Source organism: Asterias rubens, chromosome 1, assembly GCF_902459465.1.
Source record: "Asterias rubens chromosome 1, eAstRub1.3, whole genome shotgun sequence".
Lineage (NCBI taxonomy): Eukaryota > Metazoa > Echinodermata > Asteroidea > Forcipulatida > Asteriidae > Asterias > Asterias rubens.
Window position 1 is genome coordinate 1,681,289 of NC_047062.1, and position 21,933 is coordinate 1,703,221.

Sequence of the window (21,933 nt, forward strand, 5' to 3'; positions counted from 1 at the left end):
GGCTAGGTTTTCTCCAATTTAAGATTTTCCCTCGCATTATTAACACTGAAGATTTCTTTTCGTTTCCTATTCACCATCCTTTCTGTTACTGCTGGCGCGTGCGCGTTTGGATGTGTAATTAAGTAATACAGTTGAAGGACATTCGAGAGCGAGAATATCATTAGGGGAAAAGATGGGCTAAAAACACAAAAAGGGCCAAAATGCTTTAACGCTGAGAGTATCGTCTTCTCGAAATAGATATTTCCTAAAAGGGTTTGCAATTTCTTACTGATTTGTTAATACTGTCCAATATAAGTTTCAGGTCTAATCGATCTGTCCACGCAAATCTAATGTTACATAATTTATTGAAGAATTATTGTATTGTAAATATCGTAAATTTATTTATCAAAGTTAATTTCGTAAATGTATTTATCAATGTTAATTTTAAGACACATGACAACTTCTTACTTTGGATTTATATAAGTAATATTAACACAAAATAAGGACACCTATAATACAAATGAGTAAAATTTTAGAATGTGATTGCAACTTGAATACATTTATTTGATAGATGTTGTTTTAATTAATGTAAACTTGAACTCAATTAATCATTCAGCAATACACATTCTCAGCATGAAAACACATAACAATCGGCATTTTATGTAGACACTTTTCATTTTTCAAACGGGTTGCATGCATCCCATGAACGTCAGTCTAACAGTTTAGTTTGTTTGTAAAGCTGTCTTGAAGATCGTGCATTCATGCTTTTCAGCCCAGCCCTCCGGGTGGCTTCTGGGAGATTGAACGGTTGCCTGGGATGGACTAACGATGATTAATGGAAGAGCAAGTTTTTAAACGCAATTGCCACCAGAGGGTATGTTTAAAGTCACCTGGAAATATAACTTTTTTTCTTTCAAACATAAGAGTATATGCTTACGAACAATAAAACAATTTGTTTAGTAATTGTTTGTCACGATTTAAAAATGTATAAAGTTGTTTGGGGGCTGACTCCGCCTACCCCTTTTGTGACGTCAATCGAGGCAGACTTTGCCTGCAATGCGTATAGTAAACACACGTGCAAAGTAAATGTACGTCCAAGTCGTGAGTTGGTACATTTCAAAGAGTGTTTTTCTGCATTCAGCAGCAATACACCTGGTCGGCATTGCCGGAAAAAAACCCCAAAACGTACAAACTCACGACTTGGTCCGACAAGTACTTTGCAATTGTGTTTACTCTACGTATTACAGGCAAAGTCCGCCCCGATTGACGTCACGAACAGCGCCCTCTCGGGTCGGGGTCTACTCTTAAATTTGTAAATAACATAAGAACTTATTTTTTAAAACCTTAGTTAACTGTTTATTCACATTCCACTCATCAAAACACATAATATTAGTGACAAAAGCTTTATTTTGAAAAAATACCACTTCCAGGTGACTTTAACAGTTATGTACATTTTGCTATTGCATGCTTCGTGATGCACCGTAAAATTCCAACGTATATAGTTGATTTTGAACAATGCAATACTTTTATTTAATGCATTCCAGGTTAAATACATAAATAAACCAACCAACCAAAACAAACAAATTAGGTCTATCATTTTAAAGGTGAATTTCATGCAGGATTGGTGGTTGCTGTATTTTTTTCAAAAAATGTGGATTGTATAGGGTAGGATTTAATTCGAAATATCGTTTCACCGACATGTTTGCCCCCTTTTAATATTGAGTTCGTGACTGCCGAGAAAAATTAGAGCAAATTGTGACCTTTTTAAAGTGTCACGTCATACACAGATCTTGCTGTATTAAAACCCCAAACGCTGTGTATACTGGCTTTTTAAAGTACATGTATTGCTTGTTTGCCCTATATAGTTGTTCCATGATTTGTATCATGTTCTGTCTTTTTTTAATAGTTTTTTGTTAACTGTTTTAATTTACTCATAGCTGGGGTAACTTGCTAACAGACCTGTTAATAGACTTGTGGACGGGTCGTTAGGTCGGCCCCGCGCGCTGGGATGGTGCTCTCGCACGGGATCGCTGCTCTCTCGCGCGGACTGGTGGCTCCCCGATTTCGACTCCTCATTAATGAGGGGTCGGGGTTGGGGGGCCATTGGTTCGCGCGGGAGTGGTGGTCTCCCGGGAGTGCTGTCTCGGCGCGTGGGGCGGATTTGACGACATGCCACAAGTCTAACCTGTTAACAATGCCATTTCATTTGTGTCCCCTTACCGGAGATTTTATGTATTGCTCTAAACCATTTTGATGTATTGTCCTGGTTTTTAACGAATATCCTTTTTGGATTGTGTGTATTTTTGTGTATGTCTCTGCTTGTTTGCATTTTATAGATATTCAGTGATTGTTATTATCTTCTGTAAAAAATTATATGCCCTTTCTTGCCTTAATGTATTTTTGGGGGTTTAGGAGACATACGCCTTATGGCGATAGTTATTATTATTTTTTTAATTGTATGCTCTCCTGGGCACCCCACTGTTGTTTTACTTTGTTTTCTAAAATAGTGTTTAACGTATGTGCATGTGCTTGTAAATGTGATTGCCCGAATAAATATTATTATTATTATACGGCCACCCACGATCGCTTCAAAATAATGAAACGGACATTTTTTCGTCAACTTGAGATGAAACAACTCCTGTGCGAAACGATTTCACTGCACACTTGTACCATCTTGGACAAAGATTAGGCTACTAACAGTAATTTTTTAACATGGAATATAATTTTTCATGACTAGCCCCCTATTATGCCCGCATTGTGCGACACTGTCTAGAAAATCCTGTTCTATCACCCCCATTCTGAAACAACTACACTGGCTCCCTATCTCTCAACAAATCATCTTCAAGCTGATGCTCATTGTCCACAAAGCTCTTAATGGCAAGGCTCCCTACTATATTTCTGAACTGCTTCAAGTTTACACTCCATCAAGGAATCTTCGATTAAGTTCTATGCTTCTCCTCATTGAACCCAAGTCTCGACACTCATGGGGTGACAGGTCTTTTTCTATGGTGCAAACAATGTACGCGATGACGCGAATGCGCCATATCCACGCTTTCCAATCTAGTACGCGCTCTTCGGGAAAAAGTGTTCTGTTTAAAGGATTCGGATACTTTTTCAAAATGTCCACAGATTTACATTAAACTTACAGGGTTTGAAGATAATGATAGTGGAAAGCTTCCCTTCGAATATTACTAACTAAGGTTGTGTAGTTTTGGATAAATGAGTAAAACAAATCACAAAATCAATGAGACCAAAATGATTTTAGCATGTAAGATCCCCTTAACCAGTTATGATATTATGCCAAAACCATAGCATAACTGGTTAATACGTTTTCACATGCTAAAACTGAGGCGAAAATTATTACTTTTACTAACTTTTGTTAGGAAAAAGTACATACATACTCTTTAAAGGGTGTATGTACAAAAGACACAATTTCCAAAGATTTACACTAAACTCACACAGTTTGAAGATAATGATAGTAGAAAGCTTCCCTGAAAATATTACGTGCTGAGGTGCTGTAGTTTTTGGGAAATGAGTAAAACGGAAGGGGTCGCGCCACGAACCCGCCACCTACGTTGAAAATAATCTCATTCTTCTCTCCTGACGAGCGCCGGTCGAAGCTCTCCATACAAACCTACGCAAACGGCGCGCTGTGTAGTACAGTGCACGTACATTCCCTGTATAAAATTAAAAGATTTCGAATACGTTCTACCCTTTGAACGCAGGCGCGGCCGTTGAGACTGCCTGGACGGGTCCATTTAATCAAAGGGTGCGTTTATCTCTAAAAAGTGTTAATTCACCCAATGTCTACACTAAATAAAAACCGTAAATGATTTGTTTTTGCATTGCCAACTGCTTTAGTAGTTTAATAATTAAATAAGCAACATATATTTTGCGTAAACGACATGTCTTACATATTATGTTTATGTGCGCTTGCCTCAGAATTAACATTACCTGCGGCGAATGTTCCTGTCCGTCAACAAACGATCGTTTGCGTGGAAACCAAGTATAGGCAGAAACCATTTTCTCAAAAATACCTCTAAAAAAACGTCAAATATCCAGAGGATGTACGGAGGAATTTTGTTTAAACTTTCAGGAATGAAAGATCTATCCCTCATCATAACATTCAGTACAAAAAATCAGCAGGATGAACGATAATTTTTTTCACATTATGTCGATGTTTATAGCCATTTTAGGGGTGACGTTTTGTAACAAAACTCCTGCCTGGACCCATTCATAAACGTTGGCCGCTGCAATAAGCAAACGGAAAATTTCGGTAAAATGTTTAAGCATTTTATGTAAAACTAACCAGTTTAACAATTGAAAATGCTCTTAAAATAAGTACTGTTATGTTTTCAGTGCTGTTAAAGAGAGCATTTCAGCGGTATTCATGTTATCTTTTCTTGTTTAATATTATCATCACCTATTTTTAAAATGGAGTGTACCCAAAACGCGCTAGCAAATTATTGCGCAATACCCCTTCCGCCCCCCCCCCCCCCCCCCTGGATGCGCCCACACGGCTTCAAAACTTTAGTGCGTGTATAACGGGCTGTTAGCGCTCTAGTCAATATAGCTCTATGGTTTAAGCGCGTTCTTTTTACGTTTTCAAAAGAAAATTTATGGGCGTGTTCGCAATGATGGAGTGTTCAGTGTAAAAAGCGCAAGTATTTTCACCATTTTACAATGAAACATTATCCATTTTTAAGATAAAAAAGATAAAAAGAAGGATCAAATTTACCGAAAAAATGTACAAGTGACCATAGACCACGATGGCAATTTTGCTAGTCAACATAACCGAGAAAGGGCGAAAGAGATTATGCGATGTGCTGTTGACTTTGCACTGGTTGTGCGCAATGTGCGGGATGTCAATCATCGTGGTGGGACTCTACATCAGAATCCGTATAGCGGCCAAGGTAAGTAAGTTTGTAGCCTGAAATTTTGCAGTATCCTCGTGTACCCTGTATTCACGCACTGAAGACTTGAGATAGAATTTTAGTTTAATTAACAGAACCAAGAACAACTTTGAGCTTTATTTTTATTTGTCCGATGTCAAAGCCCACCTGAGAGAAGAATTTCAAGCCCGTAGAACGCCATATAATAAGCACAACGGAGGTCGTCGTATATACGCAAACGACCCCAATTTGTCGGCATACGTTTTGCGTCACATAAATTCACGCACTTGTTTTGAAACGTCAATACGGGGACCCTTTCTATGCCGCCTTTTCTTCTAAGCACTCGGGTCAGTGCGGCAGGGAAACTAGAAGGCCAAAACTACCAGTTATAACTATTTACCCCATCAATTGTCGGGTTTCTACCAGGCTAATTAGCTGAACCCCCATCTTACACCCGGCCCAACCTGTGGTGAAGCCATCAATTTACAAAACTAAGTTATACAACACTAAAATGCTGTTTTTTCATAGTTAATTGTATTATAACAAATTATGAATAATAAATGAGCATATTTTTTATCAATAAGGCTTCTGATGTTTTTGGGGTGTTTTTTTAACCCACGTGCAAATTACAATAAAATCGTAATTTCTGGAAATTTGCCTATAAGGCGCATGTCCACTTCAATCTTTCACAGTTGTTTGTATCCCCTCTGTTGTCATGTAAAAATCATGTGATCTTGTAATTGAAGTAGTTGTATGGCAGACAACAAACGCTAAGAACTTTCAGGGTGTTTCAAGTGTTTTTATCAACCATTTTAGCTAGGCATATTTTGTGTTTGTTTAGTCTTAAGGTAAGATTTTCTACTAAAATTATAGATTATCTAAAATAGCAACCAGAAAGGCTACGATTTGTCCCATCTTTGCAGGAGATTGAAGATTATGTTGTATAATTTCATGAAATCAAAAAATTATGTCATTGCGTTTTGTAAACAAAAAGTTACGCGGCAGGAAAGGTGCCTGCGGGAATATTTGTAACGCGCAGATTTGGGGTATCGGATGACCTGAATTTAGGGAGTCATGTGGTGTATTGGTGTCTTGTCACGCCTTCTATTTCTTGGGGAACTAAGCCTGCGACTGCGAGAGTTTCCCTCACGCTGTATCCCAATGAATGGAAAAACTGCCGGAAAAATTGTTTTTTTTTTTGCATCTATCGTAATTTTGAGAATATCTTTTAAAATATCTCTTAGTTCTGGTAGCATAAAGAAGCTAAGATACTAAACTTTCATAAAATATTCAATAGGATGAAATCTTTCATCATTTAGGCTCGCTAATTTCATTATTGTAAATGTTGCATTTTCCATCAAAATCGGGCTCATTTCCTGTGTAAAATCCTTTTTTTGCACATTGACTCCCAACTTCAACTCATTGTTAGAATAAATAGCGCCACCACACGGCTTAGTTCCAAAAAGTGTAGATTCAGGAAGTCTGTGCCCTTCCAGTAATGTAACAATCATTCTAATTGGTTAAGGATAACACTCGCGTATCTTTCTTGAAACAAAACCAAACTCCATTCAAATTTGAGCGTTTTTTGGGACCGTGGCTCGGAGTTTTCCCGGCCTCACATCTAAAATCGAACGTTTCTTCTCGCCTATCCATCATGTTATTGGCGCTAGTTGTGCTGTTGGATGTATAATAATATAACTTCTTTCAGTAAAAAAAAAAACCTTGAGGGACGAGACTTTTGAATGACAATATTTTGTCCTTTTTGAATGAATTATAATAAAGTACACCTTTTCACACACATCAGATGAATCTCGTGGAGGGATACAACGGCAACACTCTGCCTCTTATGCTTATCTTTGTCGGTGCTTGCACCGCAGTCATTGACCTGGCTGGAGGAAAGCTATGTAATAGTGTTGGAGACCTTTCCAGAAGGTATGTTTTCAGAAAGAACATCCTTGAAGAAAACATAAATATTTTGTTGAGAACTTCCACATACTGCAACAAGAAATAGGGGATTTGAAATGCTTGGTGGCAGCAGATTTAACAGGTTCAGTGTTGATGTAGTGCTGAGCTAGCTTGCCGAGAATATTTTGACCCTTTTCGAAACCACGGCTTTGGCTTTGGGTTCGGCTCAGGCTAGCCTGGCTCCGCGGTTGTTTTGACAATGCGTGTTTTGCGTATAGGCGCTCAGAGCTTCAAGCGCGAGGATGGAGCATGAAGCCGAATCCAAAGCCGTGGTTTCGAAAGGGGCCTTTGATTCACCTCTAGTAAAGTCTGCTGCCACATAGCGTCACAAAAGTGCCCCATTACCTAGATGAGCCCCCTTCTCAGTTTTGATTTACATTCCTGTTCATCTTAGCTTTTGCTTTGTTTTCTTTCCATGTTACTTTCTCTGTCTGCACTGGTCTAGGTTTCACAAAGCACTAAGATTAATCTAAAGATGAGTTGTTACCATAGCAATAACATTGATCATGCTGGCACCACTACGTCATGCCACAGGTTATTTATTTCATGGTTTTCTCCAATGTGCAATGTTCGATGGGAGTCAAAGTCATACTCATTGATATTCTTGACTGGACTACTCCATATCTGGAGGGGGAGGGGCAGGTCTCAGAGTTGTGTACTTCGGAAAACTCCCACAAGAAAAGGGACATAAACAACAAGCTGGCAACATGCAATCTCTCTCATACAAACATTGGTTTAACGTTGATCATTATGAATTTAAAAAATCGTGAAATTGTGATTCAGTATAGTTATCGACAATGGCCCATAATAAAATATAATCAAGGTGAAACCAGTGGTTTTCTTGGTAAGATTCAGACCCACAACCTTGTGAGTGCAAATCCTGCAGCCTATTTTTACCAGAAGTGCGGTGACATTTTTCTATCTTCTATACTCCTCTATGAAGACAAGTTCTAAGACGTCTCCTTCTACCCTACCTCCTTCTCCTTGTCTGTTTGAATGTCTGCATCTTCATATCGGCTTGTACATGCTTCGCCAATCGACGTCAACTCCACCACTCCTTTACTGCAGGCCTAGGCAAAGCCATGGACAACTACAAGGTTTGAGAGCTTTGCGCAATTCATACAACCGATTTTAAGGCTGTATTTTGTTCATGTTTAAGGCACTGGACACCTTTTGTAATATTGTCAAATACCAGTATTCTCACTTGGTTTATCCCAACAAACGTATTAAATAAAAGAATCGAAGTTGCAAGTGAATAACGAGGGGATACACCATTGTTGCATAATATGAATGTGTTTGCTTTCAGATAAAACGTTCTTTGAGTGACAAGTTACCTCTTTCTAAAAAAAAACACGTTTAGCTTCAGAGGGAGCCGTTTCTCACAATGTGTTATACTATCCAAAGCTCTCCATTACTCGTTACCGAGCAGGTTTTTTGTGCTAACAGAGTATTTTGAGTAATCACCAATAGTATTCCCAGGATTTTAATTTTGAAATATTCCTTTGTGAAGGATAACAGCACAGCGAAGGCAGAGATCGACCGCTTACAGATTGAGTTCGAGTGTTGTGGAAACAGCGGCTACGAAGATTGGTTCGATTTACAATGGATTTCTAACGAGTTCTTGGACATGGAAAACAGCAACGTACAAAGGTTATTTGGCTTAACTTTGGGTTGGGTGCAGTCAATCTAATAAGAGGACGGGGTATGCGCGGTAATTGCGTGTATTTCTCATTTATAGATCGTTGTTATTAATTATGGCGATGAGAAACTTTTAGACGGTCCTTTTTCACAGTGTTGCGCTTGCTCAGACCTGCGTGCGCAGTACTGAGCATGCGTGCGCACGCTCAGAGCCACAAAAAGGACAGGTGTCTGCGCGCAGCAGTCTCAAATCGAGAGTTTTTTTGCGACTTTTGAGACGCTGCAGCGTCTCAAAAGTCTCCTAATAAGCAATTTCAAAATTTAATCAATGTCACCAAATCGAGACTGGGAGGCAGAATAGTCTGGTCCCCAATTCGTATACATGAGAATGGGAATATTTAATCACTCACACAACTCCTTAGTGAACCTCACTCTCTTACTCAGGGCACCACCACTCCATGATCCCCCAACATGGAACCGGTGTCCTCCCCCCTCCGCAGGAACCGCCCTCCAAATCATTCCAATGCCGATTCATGAAGGAGTGGTCAGTATTAGTACCACAAGCAATCACTCCTTCACAAAGTACCACCAGATGGAGGTAGGTTCACTGAGGGGGAGAGGTGGTTGAATGAGGAGGGACGCTCTCCCCGAGATAGAGGGGTGGTTCCCTGAGAGAGGGGGGGGGGTCTGCTCCGTGGGGGACACGTTCCGGGGAGGAGGAAAGTTTACACTCAGAAGAAGCGGTTCCGGCTTGAGAGGAATGGGAAAGGGCGGGTCCCTGAGAGGGAGTGACAATAGGTAATAGGTTCTCTGTAGTATAGAGTAACATCAATGAAATGCGCGATGTTTTTGTTAAAAGAGGCTGCATTTAGGCACGTAAAAGACGTTGGTGAACAAATTTTAAGGACACCGCCAACATAGGGCTAGATAGCTCAGTTGGTAGAGCGCCGGCACGTTAATCCGGACGTTGTTGTTTGGAATCCCACTAAAGTCAATTCTTTGTTCAACCCCCAAAGTCGTGGGAACAAAATCTAAATCTTTTTTTCCCTTCTCCTTTTTCTCCTCTAGCAAAATTAGCGACGGGAAGTACCTGAACGACGACGTCCCGTACAGTTGCTGCAGTTCTAATTCAGCCCGTCCCTGCATCCACCATCACGTTCATGACAATGAACAACACTTCAAATACGACTACCGCACCGGACTTACTCTCCACAGAAGAGGCTGCAAGACCGCCCTCATGGACTATTTCAATGTCAGGCTGAATCGAATTGGTTTGATGATCATGCTGATATTCCTGATTCAGGTAGGTCGTGGAAGCATGACCGTCTGCAATGAGGCTTGGTTTCAAGATGGTCGATATTACAAACAAGGGGAAGATTTCGGGAAATTCAACATAAGGGAATTTGTAAACTCATAACTGTCATCATTACACATTTTGCATGTCGTGGTCGAACAGATAAGAGGACCGAACTCAACCTCAAGCAGAGTGTGGGTTTCGAGTCACGGTCATGACACTTGCATCCATGATTGCTTTGTTCGGTTGGGACAGTAAGACGTAGGTCCCGTGTACTGGTATAGTGCGCATGAAATAACCAATGCAAAACCTTGCATGGAAGAGTATATAGGTGTTTCTGGTTCACATCTAGCAAGCAGCCTTGTTACAGGTTTTCTCAGGCTTGTGAGCTACAGTGAGTAAGCTCATTTCGGATACATTATTGTATTCATTACCAGAAGTATTTAATACTAATTTGTTATTGGTCAATTATTATCATCCCCAATCCTGTCCTCCTCATCCCCACATTGTCAGTCCTACCCCATCACCATCACCGTATTATGTGCCATAGGCTTACGTCTTGCTTATTTCTTCCAGACGATAATTTTCTTGCTACTTCGCTATCTCCAAACGTCCATCAGTAACGCCTTCACCATGGGTGATCCAGAGAAGACGGCCCCTGGGTGGATACTAGACAAACTTCCCTTCTCAGACACTGAAAGTTCCAAACCAAAAAAGAGAAAGCCCAAGAAAAAAGACGATGTAGAGGATCAGGATACTGAGAGTGATGAAGAGAGTTTCGGTATTGAATACTCACCGCAGGGACCAGACTGGAATGAAGAGGAGAGACCCCTCGCTCAGAAGGAACCCCGAGGTGGGGGTGGAGCACCCCGAGGTGGGGGTAGGGGTGGAGGTGGAAGCCGGAGGGATAGAGACGAAGATGATGATGATGATGATGAACCGGTTTATGAAAATGTACCAGGAGGGCAAGGATTCGGAGGGCTAGAAGACTTTGATTTGGATGATATGATGGGTGGTTTTGAATTCCCAGAACTCCCAGAACTCCCAGAACTCCCAGAACTCCCAGAACGGCCACAATTTGGGCACAAGAACAAGGGGGAAAAGAGTTCAAAACCCGACAAGAATTCAAGGTCAGACAAAGCCAAGTCAGATAAGAATTCGAGGTCGGACAAGAATTCGAAGTCAGGTACGAATTCGAAGTCTGATAAAAATTCAAAGTCAGATAAGAGTACGAAATCAGACAAGGGACCAGCTAAGCAATCTGGAGGGTCGCCGCAGAAATCTCCCGCATCAACCAAGAAGTCTCCTGGATCAACCAAGAAGTCTCCTGGATCAACCAAGAAGTCTCCTGGATCAACAAATAAATCTCCTGGATCAACAAAGAAATCCCCTGGATCAACGAAGAAATCAACTGGAGCAAAGAAATCTCCAGGATCAACTAAGAAATCTCCAGGATCAACAAAGAAATCGACAGGAGCAAAGAAATCTCCAGGATCAGCAAAGAAATCTCCAGGATCAGCTAATAAATCGACAGTAGCAAAGAAATCTCCAGGATCAGCTAAGAAATCTCCAGGATCAGCTAAGAAATCGACAGGAGCAAAGAAATCTCCAGGATCAGCTAAGAAATCGACAGTAGCAAAGAAATCTCCAGGATCAGCTAAGAAATCGACAGGAGCAAGGAAGAAATCCCCGGGTGGAAAGAAGAAATCTCCGCATGGAAAGAAGAAATCTCCGCATGGAAAGAAGAAATCTCCGGGTGGAAAGAAGAAATCTCCGGGTGGAAAGAAGAAATCCCCGGGTGGAAAGAAGAAATCTCCGGGTGGAAAGAAGAAAGTCCATGCTGGAAAGAAGAAATCCCCGGGTGGAAAGAAGAAAGTCCATGCTGGAAAGAAGAAATCCCCGGGTGGAAAGAAGAAAGTCCATGCTGGAAAGAAGAAACACCCGGGTGGAAAGAAGAAAGTCCATGCTGGAAAGAAGAAACCGCCGGGTGGAAAAAAGAAATGCCATGTTGGAGGCAAGAAACCAAAGGGGCCGAAGATGAAGAGTAAGAACAATAACATTGAAGACGATGATTCCGTATACTGGAGCGACTCATCATCAGATGACTCGGATTACTCCGGATCTGATTGCTCGCTGACTCCACTGCTCAGCCTTTCCAATAACCGGAACGAGGTGATGTATGATTCAAAGTTAACCTCGATACAACGGAGGTCCAGAAGGTTCCGGATACCAGAAACGGCTTACATTGAAATCGAGGGTGAGTCGAAAAGAAAGGGTTTGTTTGAATAATTTGAATACGGTTTGTACAACAACATTTCAAAAACTATTCAACAGCAGTGCCAATTAACATTCTTAAATTAAAGTGTCATATCAAAACATAACTCAATTTTTGTTAAAGCACGTACTGCGGCAGGGCTATTGACATTATTTTCAAAAAAGAGACACCCTCCCCCCCCCCCTAAAAAACACAACAAAAAAACTATTAAATATTTGGGCACAGGTTGGCTCACTGGTTTCTTTCCCTGCCTTTCACATCTGTGGACCCCGGTTTAAACCCAACCTCAGACATAGAGCCTGCATGAGGAGCGGTTTTTCAGTCAAAAAGAAAAACCTGATTGCCTGGCTAGGTTTTCTCCAATTTGAGATTTTCCCTCACATTTAAAACTGAACATTTCTTCTCGTTTCCTACTCACCATCCTTTGTGTTACTGCTGGCGCGTGCGCGTTTGGATGTGTAATTAAATAATACAGTTGAAGGGCATTCGAGAGCGAGAATATCATTAGGGGAAAAAGGGCCAAAATGCTTTAAAGGATTCGGGTACTTTTTCAAAATGTCCACAGATTTACATTAAACCTACATGGTTTGAAGATAATGATAGTGGAAAGCTTCCCTTCAATTATTATTAACTAAGGTTGTTTAGTTTTTGAGAAATGAGTAAAACAAGTCACAAAATAATTTTGGTCTCATGAGACCAAAATTATTTTAGCATGTAAAATCCCCTTAACCAGTTATGATATTATACCAAAACCATAGCATAACTGGTTAATACGTTTTTTACATGCTAAAACTGAGACGAAAATTATTACTTTTACTCATTTCTCAAAAACTACAGCACCTCAGTAAGTAAAATTTCAAGGGAAGCTTTCTACTATCATTAGTTAAAAGTACATAATAACGCTCTCAGCGTTAAAGGGTATATTATACCCTTTAACGCTGAGAGCAGCGTCTTCTCGAAATAGATATTTCCTAAAAGGGTTTGCAATTTCTTACTGATTTGTTAATACTTTCAAATATAAGTTTCAGGTCTTATCGATCTGTCCACGCAAATATAATGTTACATAATTTATTGAAAAGTTATTGTATTGTAAATATCGTAAATTTATTTATCAAAGTTAATTTCGTAAATGTATTTATCAATGTTAATTTTAAGACTCATGACAACTTCTTACTTTGGATTTATATAAGTAATATTAACACAACATAAGGACACCTATACTACAAATGAGTAAAATTTTAGAATGTGATTGCAACTTGAATACATTTATTTGATAGATGTTGTTTTAATTAATGTAAACTTGAACTCAATTAATCATTCAGCAATACACATTCTCAGCATGAAAACACATAACAATCGGCATTTTATGTAGACACTTTTCATTTTTCAAACGGGTCGCATGCATCCCATGAACGTCAGTCTAACAGTTTAGTTTGTCTGTAAAGCTGTCTTGAAGATCGTGTATTCATGCTTTTCAGCCCAGCCCTCCGGGTGGCTTCTTAGAGATTAAACGGTTGCCTGGGATGGACTAACGATGTTTAATGGAAGAGCAAGTTCTTTAAACGCAATTGCCACCAGAGGGCATGTTTAACAATTATGTACATTTTGCTATTGCATGCTTCGTGATGCACCGTTAAATTACAACGTATATAGTTGATTTTGAACAACGCAATAACATTCACTCTCATATTACAAGACCCCCTTAGCTGGTTGCGATTTGTCCGTCTTGAAATTCAAATAATTGGATTCATCGTGCGTTGTCGCATCGATGGTGACCTCTGGACTGCAACAGAAAAGTCAGACTTCACCGAGTGGTTATATTCAGTGACAATGCACGAACCAAATGCACTCAACATTTATTTAGTAAGGGGGCCACATTTCACACATGAATCCTTGTTTGGTGTAAAAGAAATTCACAATTAACACAAAGTAGACGCATCTCATCCATCAACAATCTGAAAAGTCGTACAAATTGTGAATAACGTGGACGGACACCAACCATTTCGGCCGTGACATGACCTTGCCTTATTTCGGCGGGGAGCGATTCTTTTGGAAACGATGCTGCGAACAACATCCATATAACGGACTCCTACATGAAATTTTGGAGCATCGCAGTATTATACCTAACAGAATCAAGGATGACATGTGACTCATGCTCCACCAATCAAATGTCAGGGATCTGTTATGTGAGAGGTAGTTTCCACTATAGTACCGTTAACAATTAAGTTGGTAATCTCTCTCAAACTATTTGAGAAATTGTTGAGTCGAGAAACAATTAACAGCAAAGTACGGAGCTCCTAAAAGGACAGGCAAAAACAAATATCAAGGGACAAAATATAACAATTTATTTCGTTTCATCGAATAACATTTCGATGCCTCGTTCGCTGAAACAAAAAACTTTCCCTGTGTTTTGTTGACATGATAACGAAAATTCTTCCTTCAACTTAGCCTATTTGCTTCTCAGAAGACAGGACTTATGCTGGTGATAACAAGGAAGACTTTGTGCTCAAACACAGCTTAAAAAAATAGGGCACGATCTTTACCTCAAAGTTGTCCTTAATAAACTTAGCATTGCAAACCTAACCTATTTACTCATAATATGTAAATGACTGTGTATAATCCGAAACTAATAATTGAAACAGGATGTAACATAATGTACATTGTAAACTTTAAGGCACTTTACTCTGTTTTTCTAACTTGATTCATCAATACTTTGTCAAAAATAAATAGCAATTGGATACACCGGTTTTTAACATCCGAATGCAACAGTTTCCTTGTGTTAGATAAGTGCGTGGTTCCATTTCATTATTATATTGTTTTCCCTCTGGGAGCCAACATCATGCAAGTACAATTTTCGAGCAAATGTGACCCACTCTGTGAAAGTTAGTCACATGTCGCCCAATGCAATATTAAGTTATGGAAAGTTTAATGTGGAAAAAGTAAAAAAGAAAAGAAAAAAAAAAGTTTTTCTTTCTTTTTAAGATCTTTAGTTGCATGGTTAACCTTTATGTCTAATTTGTATCCTTTTGCACACAATGGTTATTTAAAATATCATTTTACTTGTAATTCGTTTTCCACAAAAAATGGTGTAGTGGCTAATTTCAAACGGGAGTAACTCAGCAACGCGATACACCCCAAAGCTTAGACACATACCAAATTACTGCTGCTGATGTGTTCTTTCCAGCCATGCATATAACTCAGCTCCTGAAATTGCCTACATCTGACTCATTTTCACAGAGCGGGTCACAAATATACTATTGGAGTTTATCACCCATTGGAAAATACCCCCCCTCCATTATTTTGTGCTTTTGTTCCGGTTGCAATGGTATTCTGCATAGGAAACAGGAAACGGATAAAAAAACGGAGTATCTTTACCGAATTCTGTAGGGATATTATAAATTATATAAAGATGTACATTCAACACATCCGAACAAAGGACATGTTGCGCCTACATTATTCCAATCAGAGACCAGACGTCATTGTGACCACAATGATGTTATAACTGTATAATTTTACATTGCGGTAATATTTTGAAAGGTATAACTTCACAGCCCCTGGTATAAAACTGAATCCAAGCGTCCATGCGATCGGAAGCTGCAGGGTCTTATTAATGCAAACCCACATTCTACGCATTGTATGACGCAATGCGACATGATATTGGGCATCATTACACACGATACTTTAAGGGGACACGTTGCTTTGGATTGGGCGGGTTCCGGGTTTATGAATATGAAAAGCGTTTGGAACCGTTTGTTATAAAACGCATATGGTTACAGAAACATGTTTTAAAGGTAGAATATAGAGATCCACACAAAATGCCTCGAAATTTCACGTGTTTTTTTTTACTCTGCGAATAAACACGTTCGACCATTTTCGGGAGTCAAACATTAGCTGAATCCACAATATAGCGTGCCGTGTTAGTTCACGACGTAAAAGGAAACCCGTGCATAACCAAGGCATACTTGTGTGGATCATTATATTCTACTTTTAAAGCATTTTTCTAACCATATGCATTTCATAACAAACGGTGGCAATGCTTTTCATAGACCGACTCGCCTGATCCAATGCAACGTGTCCCTTTAACCAAAATATTGGCGGCATCGATTTACTCTGCACCAAATTGAAGCAACTATAAGACATTTATGCCAGGTCCCTGCCGGTTTTTTGGGAGTAGGCCTACTTGGGTATCAGATTCTACGTGACTCGAGTCAATGGCCGTGACTTAGTGGGCTCTGGTTGGGCCGAAAATCACGATGATTCACTTTTAAACTGATTGAGAACGAGCTTCGAAGATGAGCAATTGAGACTGATAACTACATGCCTAAGTGGTATTATTATGCAAGGACGTGTGGTATCTCCGTTTTTGTATGGTGAGGTGTTTATTGGCAGCGGTGGAGCATAGACCTTTTCGCAAATACCGGGGCGCGCGCGTAAAGCTTGGAATTAGGTGCATTGTGGTCTTGCTGGTATCCAAATTTGATCCATATATATCCCACAATGCACCTCATTCAACAGTCTGCGCTTGCGCATTGGTATTTGCGATAAGGTCTATGGAGGAGGATTCGGGAACCCCACGACGAGTTCAAAATACTCTTAATTCCAGGTTGTTGTCTTAAGACATCATCACTCGGTGTAGCCCACAGTAAGAAAACTGTAAACATTTGGGATAAACTGGTCATCGAAGTTGCAAGAAAATAATGAAATAAAGTGAGACCCAGCAATTGCTCGTATGTGTGTTTTTTCAAATGCCCGCTGAGAAAGTAATACCTGAAGCTTTTCTCATTTTGAATTTTTGGAGTGAACAATAATTACTTCTTTCTTTAAAACTACATTACTTAAGAGAATTTGTTTTTAACAGCGTTTTATAAATACCAACAGCTTCCCAGTACTCTCTATATCAATGATCAGCAACTTGTGGAACACTTGCAAACAAAATCACACAGTCACTGTCTTTAAACATTTATCAATTTACCATAGTATTGACATACAGTAATATCGTGTTTCATTGCTTAGAGAAGATAATTCATGCTTCTCCAAAAAACAGATAGCATATCTTAAAACTGGAGGATGACAATGTTTGAGATGACTTCTTCGAGACAACAAAGATATATTTACATATGACATTTCACGAAACTTAGGCCCTACAGGTACAGATGAGATTCAGAAGATTGAACCTTGGCATTTAACTTCAAGACACTGGACACTATTGGTAAGTGTCAAAGACCAGTCTTCTCACAGAACCTGTGAAAATTTTAGCTCAATATTGGTCGTTGAAGTTGCAAAATTATTGAAAGAAAAAACACCCTTGTCACACGAAGTTGTGTGTTTTCAGATGCTTGATTTCGAGACCTCAAAATCTAATTCTAAGGTCTTGAAATCAAATTCGTGGAAAATTACTTCTTTCTCGAAAACTATACGTTTAATACTTCAGAGGGAGCCGTTTCGCACAATGTTTTATACTATCAACCTCTCCGCCATTACTCGTTACCAAGTAAGGTTTTATGCTAATAATTGTTTTGATTAATTACCAATAGTGTCCACTGCCTTTAAAGGTTACCGCCCCGGTTCCGACTTTCTCGATATTTAAAGCTGCAGTGCATTAAAGGCAGTGGACACTATTGGTAATTACTCAAAATAATTATTAGCATAAAACCTTTCTTGGTGACGAGTACTGGGGAGAGTTTGATGGTATAAAACATTGTGAGAAACGGCTCCCTCTGAAGTGCCATAGTTTTCGAGACAGAAGTAAATTTCCACGAATTTGAGGTCTCGAAATCAAGCATCTGAAAGCGCACAACTTCGTGTGACAAGGGTGTTTTTTTCCTTCATAGTTATCTCTCAACTCCGACGACCAATCAAGCTCAAATTTTCAGAGCTTTGTTAATTTATACATATGTTTCCACCAAGTGGAAAGATTGGTCACTGACAATTACCAGTAGTGTCCACTGTCTTTAATAACCTTGGCTTTTGATGTGCAGGCACAGGCGATATACGTATAGCCGAAGGTAAAGCCTTTCTTAGCAATAATGAAGCAGGATACCGTCACATAGCAAAAAGTTGACATTGTAATTTGGCTGGTAACCTCATTCCTGTTTACATGATTTTGTTCTGCTTGGCTTATTTCAGTACTAAACAGGGCACATGTCAGGATCCGGATCGGTCCGCGTACTATACACACGATATCTTGAAATGATTGAGCTTCCAATCTTCTCGTGCGGTCTCCAGTTTTTATCAAATTGATTTATAGGCTCAATGACAGCACGTGATAATTCACCTTGATTGCTTTAAGATACCAGTCATTCTAAAAATATTTCGTTTCATTAAAGGCATTGGACACGTTTGGTAACATTGTCAAAGATTCTCACTTCGTGTCACATACTATGCATAAAATGACAAACCTATATATATGTTTGGACTCTTGTCATCGAAGTTGCAACAGAATAATGAAAGAAATAATACCCTTTCGCATAAAGAAAATGTGCGTGCTCTCAGATGCGTAATTAAAATGCTTTAGCTGAAGTCTTCTATTATTTGAGAGTGAGAAATTACCTCTTTCTCAAAAACTACGTTACTTCAGAGGAGTCGTTCCCCACATTGTGTTATGCTGTCAACAGCTCTCCATTGCTCGTTACCAAGTAAGTTTTTATACTGCTATTGGTTTTGAGTGTAAATTACCAAACGTGTCTAGTGGCTTTGAGTTTCTACCAGTCCTCTGGCAGTTCAACCTACCCGTCTCCATAAACTAAATGACATCAATCGTCATCTGCATAGTGCATTAGCGCATTGCATTCGTGTCAGTCAACATTCTACCCTTGACCTTCGAAGTTGACATTATTTTCTTAACTGTTTACTTCGAGTTGAAGTTTAACTTCGAAGGGCAGGTCATGACTGTTTAATTAATGAAAAATACATTTGCCTTTAGCCACATGCTGACATGTTCCTACATCAGTGACAATCAAAAGCATCACCAGTGCTATAAAGGGTCTGCGTTTGGTAATGACTGAAAATTAATGGCAATAAGAACTTACTTATATATCTGGTTTGCGGTAACACCATGTGTTTATCTACTTGCCATGTAGAGCTTTTTTCAGAGAACTGTCTTGCTTTAAATTTATACTGTGGAGCAGATTTTTCGGACTTTTCGGGAGACTTCTCAGTTCTGAAAAAAAAACCTGTCCTAGGCGGAAGGTATATAAAATTGGCTTGGACTACTTTAGCTTATAGGATCGTAATTAACTGCACGACTGCGGAGTGAGTTTATAATTGGTCCTGCACAAGTAGTGCCTACAACAGCTTTTGATATAGTATAATGACTGTTGAGAAAATTTCATTCCGAAGTACAGCGTTTATGGAAAAAGTTATCACCTTTGTATCATCAAAATATTGAATCTCTGAGAAGATCTCGGATTGTGTATTCCATTTGTAGTTATATTCTTTATGCGTTGACATATACCACTCACACCGTTAAATACATTTTACAAAAAGAGGACAATCATCTTTTCAACTATTTTTTTTATGAAGGGTCTGACTAGCCAATATTCTCTGCATCGAAAAAAAAGAAAGATAATTAAAGAGTGAGTAGGCCTACTTGAACTGAAAGCACCACTAGTATACCCCAGTCAATTTAATTTTGATAATAATAATAATAATAAAAAGACATTTGTAAAGCGCCTAATGCAAAAGCCTCTAAGCGCATTAAAGGAACAATAAAATAAACAATTAGAGAAAGATACAAGATACAAATAGGCAAATTACAAAAAAGAAGCTTTAAACAAATGAGTTTTCAACAAGGACTTAAAACATTGTAAAGTATTAGCTTGGCGAATATGCACAGGAAGACTATTCCAAAGAAACGGTGCGGCGTAAGAAAAAGATCTGTGGCCATAAAAAATGGAAGAAGCTCTAGTAGCAGAAAGCAGTGACTGTTGAGATGATCGTAAAGTCCGAGTAGGGGAATAATGATGAACAATATGGTGAGAACGAGGCAGACAAGAAACGAGGCTAAGATCTTCCTATGATCTCCACGGCATATTGTGCAAATCGACGGAAAACTTGTATCGAGCTAGCAAGGCACTACTCAGTAGTTCAAAATCAAACAGAGCCGGTACCTCGATACTGTATTTTGAAAGATAATATCGCACCTATGGCGGCGTGTTTTCAATTTCGGAACAGCCGGACGCTCACATAATTATTGAAAGCACGCTTGTGAGGATAGTTCCTGGATGGAAAAAATCCGCCAAACTTCCGTATAATGTAAGGGAAACCCGGGTATAAATGGGTACATGCGATGGTAGATGGCGATATTGTGTATGAAAAAGCATTTGGAGCGCTATGGTTGCCTAGGTTGTATACTCCACAGGGAGATGAGAAATGTAAAAGGAATGTTATTTGCCCAATGACGAGAGAAGCCTATCGATACAATTGAAATGCGCAGAAGAACATGACCTCAAATGGGCTGAGGATTTTATTCATGTTTGAATAAATTGTCGAATTTGGTATAATGTGGAGACCGACGAAATCGCCTGTACATGGTGTTAAATCATACTTGTGAGGACAATTAGTGGAGGATAAAATACCCGTCAAATTCCAGTACAAAGGAACATTAATGATATCAAGCTGAGTATTTTGTTTCTTTTTGAACAGGAACGAAACGTCTCCACGGGGGTTTCTTTAAAGGAGAACGATGCTGACCATGGATTTTCGTGTGAAAACAAATACCTCGGGGATGTTGAAAAGAAGGAAAAATTTCAGAACAAACCTCATCTCCACAGGGATGCATTAATTTGAGAATTTGAGAAATTTGTATGCGCGTTCCTTGTCGGATAGCAATTAAATACGGTCTCGATAGCTGTGTTTGAGTAATGTGGGCCCCCGGGCGGTGAAATATAAATCCATAGACAAAAGAACATGAATAAATTAGGAGGAACGACGTGCATAAAATGATTTAAAACAGAGTCATATCAAGAGTTATGTGACTCGGAAGAAAAATTGTACACGTATGACGAGGATTTCTTTACCTGCAGCTAGTTTGTGTTGTAAATGCCATTGGCGTAATCGTTCCCAGGGCTTTACTGCACCAACGTATTTCGTATTTTAATGACGAGGTAATTTGATTTCCGCACTCCAGTTTCACCCAACCGGTCTATTTAAATTATAATATTAATTAAAGGCACTGAACACGATTACTCAAAATGGTTATTGGCATAAAACCTACTCGGTAACGATGTTCGGTAACGATGTTCTTAGTCAAAAACATTGTGAGAAATGGCTCACTCTGAAGTAAAGCCACTTTGAGAGAGAGAGAGAGAGAGAGAGAGAGAGAGAGAGAGAGAGAGAGAGAATTTCTCACTCAATTGAGACAGACTTAAGCTGAAGCCTTTTATTATGCATCTGAAATCACACCAATTTGTGCAAAAAGGGTGTTATTTTTTCGTTCAATTTTTTTCTTGCAGTTGCGATGACCAAATTATTTAGTCCAAGTTATCCCAGGGTTGTTAGTTTATGCAAATGTTGGGATGTAGCAAGTGAGCATACTTGTTTTTGACAATTACCAAACGTGTCAAGTACCTTTAATTATATGTAATCCCATTTTGCTGAAAACAAAGCGAGTGTTTCATATGTATTCTTTAAACGTTTCTTATTGCATAAACAACAGTTCTATTGCAGTGGTGAAAAGAAAGTAAATAGTTTGAGTTAGTTGCTGAAAATATACACCCTTCGGTTGCAAACACTGCCCCATATAACATTGTTGAAATTATCTGTGTTTCTGTAGTGTGTTTGAAATTGTGCATGGTAGTCACAGAGCGTGATTTTAGCCTCTGTTTTTCAGATGCTTTTCATCAGTGACACAAACAGAGAGAGTCACGACGAAAACCCGAGGCGGGAAACAT

General features: G+C 39.3%; 1 protein-coding gene across 1 annotated transcript; it reads left to right on the top strand.

Moving 5' to 3' along the window:
• Window positions 1-4,748: 4,748 nt before the first annotated feature.
• On the top strand, window positions 4,749-20,733 carry LOC117292660. The gene is made up of 8 exons (XM_033774799.1): window positions 4,749-4,892; window positions 6,676-6,803; window positions 7,780-7,933; window positions 8,347-8,486; window positions 9,543-9,777; window positions 10,345-10,627; window positions 10,817-12,025; window positions 20,687-20,733. Exons 1-8 carry the CDS (start codon window positions 4,749-4,751, stop codon window positions 20,731-20,733), a joined length of 2,340 nt encoding a protein of 779 aa, XP_033630690.1.
• The last annotated feature ends 1,200 nt before the right edge of the window (window positions 20,734-21,933 follow it).

What these genes read in the sequence shown, in the direction of transcription:
- LOC117292660 (XM_033774799.1), top strand. Translation starts at nt 4,749, where the DNA reads ATGGCAATTTTGCTAGTCAACATAACCGAGAAAGGGCGAAAGAGATTA. An exon ending in GAAAACAGCAACGTACAAAG is followed by an intron (nt 8,487 to 9,542) that starts GTTATTTGGCTT and finishes TTTCTCCTCTAG; the next exon opens with CAAAATTAGCGACGGGAAGT. An exon ending in GGCTTACATTGAAATCGAGG is followed by an intron (nt 12,026 to 20,686) that starts GTGAGTCGAAAA and finishes CTTTTTGAACAG; the next exon opens with GAACGAAACGTCTCCACGGG.